Source organism: Callorhinus ursinus, unplaced genomic scaffold (genome assembly GCF_003265705.2).
Source record: "Callorhinus ursinus isolate GAN/ISIS: 27379988/994484 unplaced genomic scaffold, GSC_fseal_2.0 scaffold1, whole genome shotgun sequence".
In the NCBI taxonomy this organism is placed as follows: domain Eukaryota; kingdom Metazoa; phylum Chordata; class Mammalia; order Carnivora; family Otariidae; genus Callorhinus; species Callorhinus ursinus.
The window spans coordinates 114,204,951-114,215,347 of record NW_027397063.1 but is presented as its reverse complement, the minus strand read 5'-3'; the positions used below and the strand labels follow the sequence as shown (position 1 = coordinate 114,215,347).

General features: G+C 54.6%; 1 protein-coding gene across 1 annotated transcript; it reads left to right on the top strand.

Annotated features, from left to right (window-relative positions):
• The first annotated feature begins 1,939 nt into the window (after positions 1 to 1,939).
• On the top strand, positions 1,940 to 2,662 carry SOX14 (SRY-box transcription factor 14). Its single transcript, XM_025870427.1, has one exon. It carries the CDS (start codon positions 1,940 to 1,942, stop codon positions 2,660 to 2,662), a length of 723 nt encoding a protein of 240 aa, XP_025726212.1.
• The last annotated feature ends 7,735 nt before the right edge of the window (positions 2,663 to 10,397 follow it).

Below are 10,397 nucleotides of genomic sequence, written 5' to 3'. Positions count from 1 at the left end.
AAATCACTTAGCCCTTCTCAACCTCAGTTTCCTATTCTGCAAAATGGGCTCTCTGAAGAGCGCACTCAGGATGAGAAGTGCCATGGGTCTAATTGTAGGAAAGAGACGCAAAGCCTTCGCCTCAAACTTGATATACTACATACTAAAGAAAGCCCCTCTCTCCCTGCCTCCTCTTTTTCTGCTTGCCTGCCCCACCACCAACCCCTCCAAGCCCGCTGAGCCATGCGTTTCTGGTCGTCCTCCTGAGAGAGACTGGTGCAAAAGCCAATAAGCCTGGAACACACGCAGGTCCTGCTGGGCCTGGGACAATGGTTTCCATTTAATAAATATTTCCCCCAAGGGCATTTCACATTGGGCAGGCAATTATTCAAAGGAAACAGGCACGCAGGTTGGTTCTGCGTGTTATTTCGTCCTTTTTACCCGAAGAATGCTCATCTGACGCAAGAAACGAGTCTCAAATTCTCGCTGGATGGAAGAGGTGCCCCGGGGACAAATCGGCCCTGGGTGCCGATACAGCCTGAGACTCCATTCTAGGGCATCTGCAGAAGGGGCAACGGGAAAGCCCCCACGCCCCACCGGGAGCAGGCCCGGCCTCCGGGCTGTCCTTCCCGTATGAACAGATGTAGGGGGAAAGTTGGAGGTTTAAAAACACTAAACAATAATATCGTAAATAGGAATCATGACGGAAATCCCATTCCCCAGCCTCTCCACAAAAGTGAAGAGCGGATCGCTGCGCTCTTCAAGCTCACCCACCAGGGTTTGAAAACTGCGCTGCCAGACACGAGGCCTTCCAGCAACGGCTTGGAACGCACCGCTGTGCTAGCCCAGGACCCAGCGCTTTGCCCAGGCGCCACATCTTGGGGCAGGGGTGGAGGCGGAGCCCGAGGGGCATCCCGTGAGAACGCCGCCAAAGGACCCCAAGGGTATGGCTAGAAAAGTTTATTTCGCTTTTTAATCTGAGTTTGATATATTCTTTTTCTTTACCGAGGATCTTTGACAAGGGGGGAAAGTGCTGTCCTTGCATTTCGTGGCGAGGCTGTCCTATTTATCAACACGCGCTCTCGGCTCACTCGCTTTGCTGCCCCCTCCCTAGGTCTTTGTATTCGAAGGCCTAATTCTCCTTTGCACGACGGGGAAAGGAAACAGGCACGAAGAGTTTTATTTGTTGACAGTGCCAGAAACAATGTGGAATCCAAGTCCCCAGTCCTGAGCTGGCCGCTCTGTTTTCTCCCTCTCTCTGTCTTTCCTTCACACCTCTCCCCGCCCCCACTAGTCGCGCGCTCTCTTTCCTCCCCGGGCGCGTTGGCAGGTGCGCCCCCTTGCCTTCTCTGCTGCTGATTGGCGCCCAGGTTGGGGAGTCACCGCCCCGCGCTTATGTCAGAGTGCGTGCTGTCCGGGCCCACCTCGCCTTTGAACTTCGCCGCTTTTGGCTCCCGTTCACCATCCTCCCTGCATTCTCAGCCAGGTGCTGTGCTAGGCAAGGCAGCTCCGGGAAAACCACGGGAGGGGGGAGGGAACCACAGCGGTAGACACAGGAGAGAAGAGAACCAAAGAAGGCGAAGGTGGAGAGGGGGAGAAGGAGGAGCTTCCTGCCCTCGCCAGCAAATTACCTGGCCACTTAATCCCAGAGACTCTGGTACTTGGGCCCCAGCCTCTGGTGCCGGCAGCCCCCGGCCGGCTGCCCTCTCCTCCCCCGCCCCTCCTGTCCTCCCCCCCCCCCCCCCCCCGCCCCGGGGGCCTGCCTGGGTGCCGGGACTGGCATGATCAGCTGAACTTTGCGAGGTTAGCGCTTCTCTCTGGCTTCCCCTCAGCGGTGCGGAGGCGAGGGGAGCGCAGAGCACCGGCTCAGGACGGACAAACAGGCAGACAGACAACCGCGCTCGGGCTTGCCTGCAGAGCCCCTACACTCCCCACCCCCACCCGCCTAGCCTCCGGGACCATGTCCAAACCTTCAGACCACATCAAGCGACCCATGAACGCCTTCATGGTATGGTCCCGAGGCCAGCGGCGCAAGATGGCCCAGGAAAACCCCAAGATGCACAACTCAGAGATCAGCAAACGCCTAGGCGCCGAATGGAAGCTTCTGTCCGAGGCAGAGAAGCGGCCGTACATCGATGAGGCCAAGAGGCTACGCGCCCAGCACATGAAGGAACACCCTGACTACAAGTACCGGCCACGGCGCAAGCCCAAGAACCTGCTTAAGAAAGACAGGTATGTCTTCCCCCTGCCCTACCTGGGCGACACGGACCCGCTCAAGGCGGCCGGCCTGCCCGTGGGGGCCTCCGACGGCCTCCTGAGCGCGCCCGAGAAAGCCCGGGCCTTCTTGCCGCCAGCCTCGGCGCCCTACTCCCTGCTGGACCCCGCGCAGTTTAGCTCAAGCGCCATCCAGAAGATGGGTGAAGTGCCCCACACCTTGGCCACCGGCGCACTGCCCTACGCTTCCACCCTGGGCTACCAGAACGGCGCCTTCGGCAGCCTGAGCTGCCCCAGCCAACACACGCACACGCACCCGTCCCCCACCAATCCGGGCTACGTGGTGCCCTGTAACTGTACCGCCTGGTCTGCCTCCACCCTGCAGCCCCCCGTCGCCTACATCCTCTTCCCGGGCATGACCAAGACTGGCATAGACCCTTATTCGTCAGCCCATGCCACGGCCATGTAACCCCCAGCCCAGCCGGCCAGACCTGGAGGGTGACCTGGAAGCGGGGTCTGCACCCTGTCCTCTGCGCCTAGCCGGGGCCTGCAGACGCCTCCGGGTCAGCTGTGCCGTTGCCCGCTACCCTACCCCAGACTCTGCCTCTCTTCCAGGGGGATGGTAGGGGCATCCTCCCGGACCCAAGGCGCAGACAGGTGCCAGAAACTTGCGAACATATGACAGCTATACAGCTGCCCCTACCCCGACTGTCCCAAAACAAATCTCCAACTGTACCCCCTTTGGACAAAAAAAGTAGGCAGTTTTGCTTTATTTATGTCCCCTTCTCTCTCCTCTGATGGGCTTTGGACTCCAGAACTCCCAGATCCTGGTATTATATCTAGAATATGCATATATATTTTTTTTTCTTTTGCACCCTGAAGAGTTAGCTGTGTCTCTGTGTTTTGCCATCAGACACAACTAGGTGCCATTTGCTCTATGTGTGGGGGGAAAGGCTTAAAAGTTTAAAACTACAGAAAGGGAAATATTTCTATTTAAAATCATGCTATGATAGTGTTTGCTTCTTTAAAGGTAAAACAAAGGGACCCACATGATTATTTTCTTTGTATAAAGCAGTGCTCCTAGAGACCTAAGTTTACTTTTAGACAGAATGTCGGGTTATGAAGTCAGGAAGTAGAAAGTGAACAAAAATTAAAAGAATAAAAACATCCTAAATGGTCATAAATGTTTTGACGATGTCTTGGAAATGTACCTAGAAGGATTTCACCTCCTTACTCTGTTCATTTGTTGAACAAAGACGTTTTGAATAAAGACAATCTGTCATTGCAAAAAGTAACCTTTGATGTGCATAAAATCTGAAGTCAGGAGGCCCTGCCCGAGGGGCGGTGAAGTCGGGTCGTCGGGGGCTTAGAGCGCATAGAGTGACTAGCAGTGATGGCTGGCCTTGCGTGGGCCGAGCCTGGTGGCCTGCAGGCCAGATGGAAAGGGGCCCAGAGTCTGGGATTTGTCCCAATCGATCGCGCCCTCTGGACCCGCTATTTGCCTTTAGAGGCTGGACAAAGGTATCGGCCCCTCAGACGTCACTCCTTCCATGCCTTCTTCACAAAGTGGTCAGACCACTTCAAGGAGCGATTGAGCTAAGACAAAAGCCGACCCAGACCGCTGAGACCTGGGTGCATTTTCTTTTCTTTTAAACCAAACTCCGAAAGAATGGAAAAAAGTGCAGAGTCTACTGGGAACCAGTTGCGCACCAGCCACGGAGTCCTGCGGTGGGTGTTTAAGTTCAATGCATGGGGGAAGACTGGTGCAATTGGTATTTTTAAAAAGATGCTTGAGAACGCTGCTGCTGGCTCTTGGGATTTGAGGCTCCATACTGGTTCCTAAGTTAAACAATCAAAGTCTAGGAAACCTAGAAAACCGTGTCTTAGGTCCCTGCTCTGGACTGTGGGAGACTTTTTACCAAGATTCGGTGGGATCCAAGGAAAAAGGGAGGCGACATGGCTCAGGCATGGAGTGAAAACAAATCATAAAAATTCAATAACTTTCAGCCCTTGGTGTTTAACAAAAAAGCAAAAAAGAGCCTTTTCCTTTCCCCACTGGGCAAATGTTAGCTGAAGATTGCTCTGTTTTTCATAGGGGAGAAGGGACCTTCTGATGCCTTCCAGCCAAACTCTTTGGAACTTGTTCTCAGAATCGAAGGGTTCTCCCTCACCCCTATCTCTCACCAGTCTGACCCCCAAAGCCGTGCTCTTGCATGTTTTTCTGCAGGTTGGGTGCTTTGCCCACTGGCTTTGATGTGGTGCGGGATGGAGGTGGGGGCCAGCCTAGCGATTTGTCTGCTTTCTGCTTCTGTTGAGGGATTTTTGCACTTGCTGCTGCTTTTTCCAAAGGAGTCGGTGGCTGGAAGTGCAAGGGAAATGTTGTCAACAGACACCGAAGCCGAAAAACCACCGATTAGCATATTGTCCTCAAAACAATTAGAAGTGTTTGAGGTGTTATTTGGAGCCTATTCATCCGAGCCCCTTTGTCAAAGGGGGATTTTCATTATTAAAAAAAAAAAAAAGTTAGCAGTTGTCCATCTGGCTGAGCTGAATAGCAAAGTGATCCGTGTTGTATATGCTTTTCTCATTAAGAGCTCTTTTGAGACCGATGTTAGAATTAAATGGTATAACACAATTAACATACACGGGCGCTGAATAGGAGGGGACGCCTATAAATAATAGATAGATAAATAAATGAGCGATCAGGCGAAGGTAAACAAAAGCGGGCTGGGGACGTGTAGGGGGAGGCCGGGCGGGCTGCGCCACGCTTACTTAGCATCACAAAACCCTCTTACAAATCGAGACAATTAGGAAGTGACTTGCCTCTGGTGGCCGTCGGGTCTGGGGGCTCTAGGCGCTTAGGGAAGGCCCCTCCTTCCTCCCCCTAGGAAGCCCAGGAGGCCTAGGGAGGAGGCACCGCGGTTTCGCTGTCTGATATAACCCCAACTGACAGTCCTGTCAGCCGCTCTGATCTCCCTCATAGCTCAGTGTCCCTTAACATCTCCTAAGATGAAGCTTACAGGGGTCCGGGTGTCTCCCCGCAGAGCCCCGCGCACCAGCGCCCCAGGTGCACAGAGCGCCCCAGCCCGAGGAGGATTCTGGCGCACACGGGTGCCCAGGAGACTCCCCGGCTGGGTTAGGTTGAGAAGGGATACCAGGTGGGTCCAAGAGGGGAGGCCTCGGGCGGCGGCGGCGGAAGCTGGAAAACTGAAACCAGGGTTTCAGACTGCGCCCGGCCCTGGGACTCCAAAAGGAGCTCCAGGAAACTGGGGTGCGCTGTAGCGGGGAGGCGCCAGTGTGCCCGCGGCTGGGTGATTGAGACTAGTTTCCAACCAGCTGAGAGCGCGGGGCCCAGCGCAGGTCCCGGGACCTAAAGCCGTAGACCTAGCTCTAGCCGTGTCTGTTCCACCTCGTCTCTTTCCTTCCTAGTCGGGCCATGTCCAGCTCTCTGTCCTTCTTAGGCCTGGCCCCAGCCTCGGCCCCGCAGCGCCTGCCTCCGCCTAGCCTCCCGCGCCCCGCGGGCCGCAGAGGCTCCGCCGAGGTGCGCGGCTGCGACTCGCCCTAACAAACAGCCGAAATCCTCCTCGTCACGCCGCTGACAGGGGCCGATTACTGACTTTGAAGTCAGGCGCAGACAAAAAGAAATCCCCTGGGGGGGGGGTGTGGTGGTGGGGGGTGGGGGGAGCAGTCCCTGTCAAACCTGTTTGCTCACAACTGTCTCTTTCTTTCAAGAAAATCATTAAAGCAAACCTGTAGGGAGAGGAGCGCCCCGCCCGCCCGGAGTGGAGGAGAGCAGCTTCTCCCGAGCGCGAGCGCTCTCCTTGCAGCAAAGAGCAGTCAAGAGTCACCCTCGACAGACTCTTGGTGTCATCGGGAGAACGCGAACTCCCGAGGCGCGCGGGGCGACAGGGACCCTGCGGGAGCCGACTCCGTGGACTCCTCGGAGCTCTGCCCGCGTCCCGCAGCCTGGGGGTCCCGGACTTCTGCCCGCAGCCTTGGCCTCCCTGGAGCAAGGGCAAGGGTGCCAGAGAGGGCCCGGGCCGCTCGCCTGCAGGGACTGCTTCCAGGGAACAAAAAAAATTGACCCCAAAACATGCCACGCTCACCCCCACCTCTCCTCTACTAGTCATTTTCTAGGACCCTGGAGTCCTGAGCAACACGGCCTCCAGATGGCAGTGGGTGGCTCTGGTGCGGCAGGGGCAGAGTTGTTTGGGTTTTAGTTAGGTTTTCTTTCTTAAACCTTGGCAGCGCCCTGGCTCAGGGGCACACTGGCCACATCCTCTGGGAGATTCGAGATCATTGGCCACCTTCCGCTCCTGGCCTCTCATGGAGAACTCCCGCAGCCTTTCAGGCGCTTCCCCAGCTTTGGGTCTGTCTTCAGAAATCTTTAATTCCCTTCCATTTTCTGAGTTTTCCCATTTAAATATCAGTTTCCTCAGAACCACCCACTTTATACTGGGAGACACCGGCTATTTCAAGTAAATCTCACTGAGGTGTGAGTGACTGACATCGGAAACCCTCTTAACATTTGCATTTTAAAACTGGATCTAGATAACCTCCTGGGTTTTCCAGTCACCTAAGCAGGGTGATGTTTCAGTCAGGAGGGTCTAGGGGACTTTCATTACACCGCGCTACCTAGAGAAGCGTCTCCCTCGTGGGCAGCCTCTCTGGAGAGAACTGAGACTGCCAGGGCCCGGAAAACTTAGTGAGACTGGCGCTAGGACTGCCGTCAAGGACTCTCCTTCGGCTCCTCCCTGGCTCTGGTCTTGTCACCATTGTTCAAGCGGACAATGAATTTCAAGTCATTTGAATTTGAATATCACTTAATTCACAAGATTCGTATTAAGAACTCTCATCTCTTTATTTGCTGAGTGGACTGTGCGTGTGTGTGAGTGTGAGAGAGGAAGACAGAAGGGGCACGTTAGATTTGGGCACAGGAGATGCCAGGGCCTTTCCTCCCGCCATGGCCAAGGGGCGCGCCCTCCCAGCCTCTGGCGCTGCGCTGACTTTGAGACCCTCGCCTCAGCTTTGGGGGCACTATTTGGGCCGGTTACTCTCTTGGCGCTCCGGGGATGGTACTTGTCCTGGAACCAGAAGCGTTGGCGCTGGGCAGCTGCAGAGTAATTTAAAAAATAATAAAGTTGGGGACGGGTGGGAATCGCTAGAAGTTCTGGGGCGGGCGTAGACGCGGAACTGGAGATTCGCGGTCGCTTGGGCCTAACCCTTGCTCTGTGCGCTCCGGGACCAGCGACTTGGTGGCGCCTGCCCTGGCACTGGGAAGGGGGCTGGAGGCAGAAAAGAGAGCCTCGACACCCCCTCCTCGCCCAGCCCCCGACCCTGCATCCGGCTTAGCTGTCACCTGCTGCCCCCTGCCAGTCCTTGGGCCGGGGTGTCGGAGTTGTGCTCTTGAGAAGCTGGAAGGGCCTCGGGCCCAGGAAGTTCTTGGGAGGCCTCCCTAGATTCTTGTCCTTTTCGCTCGAATTCCTGCTCTGGGCATCCTCGCCGACCCCCCAAAAGGCCCCAAGAATCTGGTCCGAGTCGGGGAAGGGAACGGGTCCTCAGGCGGTACAGAGACAGAAAGAAGCCCGCGTTTCCTCTTTGCTACAAAATGAAGGAGTTGCGCTATTTCTGGAGGGCCAGTGGCCATTTCCAAACTTTTCCACTCTTGGGTCGGGAAGAGAAGCAATCAAACGCGATTCGTGCCTTCGGGGCAGGGCTGGAAGGGACTTCAGGGAAACTCTGCCAGCCTGCCGGACCGCACTCGGCAGGGAGCAAGGAGGAGACGAAGCCCAGACCCGACGGCCGCGAGCCGGGAAGACCGGTCGTTCTAGAGAGCAGGGCACCTTCGACCTCCAGGCCGCCGCGTCGGCTGCTGCTCCCTGCTCGTGAGCTCGCCTCTCCTGGGTGCCTCAGGGCTCGGTGGCACCTCGGAGCACCGAGGCTCTGCCGGCGCTAGAGCGGCGCGGAGCAGGAGGGGAAGTGGGTGTGAGGCGCGCGCTGGGTTCCGCGGGAGAGGCGGGAGCGGCGCACCAGCCTAGCTGACGGAGGGCGGAGAGCCGGGAGTCCCAAGAGCCGCCGAGCTGCTCCCGACTTCCTGTAGCGGGCCAAGCCCCTGCGGACTCTCCGGACGCCCCGCCCGGGGACCGCGGGAGGAGGGAGAGGGGAGGGAGGGAGCCGGCGGCCGAGGCGCTCGCCGCTGGTCCCCGTTCGCCCGGCACCCCCCGTGGCGCGGCGAGTCAATGGGATTTGCACACTCGAGGTGTAACAGCATTACTGCATTAATTACCATTTCCATTTCACGTCCAGATTGTTTACTTATCTGCGGGAAACATATGTCGGGAGAAGTTCACATTCCGGATTCTGCTCCGCTGCCCAAGGTGCAATTCCGGGGAGGCGGCGAGGGGGGTGGGGAGGGCTTCAGATTTTTTATTACACCCTCTAGCCTTATCTGCCGCTGTAAATTATGAGGATCCTCCATTGAGCGGCATGTGGAGATTATATACTTTTTTGAATATCGTTTCCCAAAGCCTGCAGATTTTCACTTTGAAATGAAACAATCCTTTGCCGACTCCCTCGGGGCCGGGCGCCTGCTGCGCTCCCCCGTGCGGCCTGGGGGACCCTTTCCGCAGGGCCGCGCACGCACCCACAGCCCCAGTGCTGGGGCCACTGCCCAACGGAACCCTATTTTCCAGGATCTGAAATAATCTCTCGGGAAAACCTATCCATCGAAAGTGTTTGACAACCAAGGCGGCGCCCCTGCTCTGTTTTCTGCACCTCATCCCCGGACCTCTGCACGGTTTGCCGCTCTCTTTCATTTTGGATACCCGCATAGACACGAGCCCACTTCTGCCCTCTTGCTACGCCTGGCGGCTCCAAACCGGTGGAAAGGGTGTGAGGAGTCCACGCCTGCCTGCAGCAGCCGGCCTCGCCCTCACGCCCCTCGAAGGTTCCCAAGCGCATTGGGCTTGGGACAGCCCATTTTGGCTTCTTTGTTTGGGGGGCGGTGGAGGTGGTGGGGAATGTGCCCCCGCTTGAGACCGCTTATTGTGAACCCGGAACGGAAATCCTGTGTGGAAGGCAACTGCCTCCCTGCTCCGGGATAAGCGGGACCAACCAGAGCAGCACCGACCGAATCCCATCTTTCTTATCTCTCGGAGCCTCCTTTCAGGCTGAGATCTGAGAGGGAGGGCAAAGGAAGAGACAATCAGTGTTCTTCTTCTTTTTTTAATTTAATATACCAAACGACGCGTTCAGGTCATTTATATGCTTAATTTAGTGATAAAAGTCAATAAGCAGCATCAGAGGATTCTCCTCTCTTTCTATTTCTTTGACCACATTTTTCCACAGTAATTAGGAACACAGTATAATATATATGCCCCTGGTTTTTGTTTGTTTTTTTTTCGTTCAATGGTTTGTCTGCAATGCAATTATAATAGGTGTGCTTTTTGTAATGTAATTCGTTCACCTTCTTAAGGACATAGGAAAAATGTGCCTCTTGTGTGATTATTTTTCATCTTGTTTAGGTTCGGCTTGAAGTATTGCACACATTCCATATGTAGACACCCACTCTCAAAAACCAAATTCAGAAATTTCCCTGAAATGCCCGTTCTTAGGTTGCTAAATATCCCGTGGGAAACGTATTGCAATGTTATACTAGAAACAATTAAATGTACCAAAGCAATGCAATTAAGGTGGAAAAAAAGTAAGATGGAAGAATGGGGAAATAAACAGATTCTTTTCCATTAAGTATTGTTTTGGGATTTCTAATTTTTTCAAGACCTCTAAGAAAATTGTGAGGTGTCACTTCTCTCTTCCAGGTCTATCTGTAATTGAATCTAGGTCACTATTCTAAAGCAAGAAAAGTCTGCTTCCCACTTTCCTACATCAGGCTGAAATTTGGGGGAGGGACAAGGGTCTTGCAATTTCATTTAAAATGTAATGGTGGATGAACTGATAAGCAAATAGGGAGAAAGGAGTCTGCTTAAAAGAAAAAAAAAAGGCATGGTTTTAATATGCTCCAGATGGGGGGAAATGATTTACATGAGAGTTTATTTCCTCTTTGCTGGTATGAAAGAATTACAGATACAAAACCCACTGATCTATAGAATAAAAAAAGAAAAGAAATGTTATTTTCCTGTAAAGGTGTCAGTTCATTTATATTCATTTAACCATCCATCCATCAATTCACTTTCTCACTCCTTGCA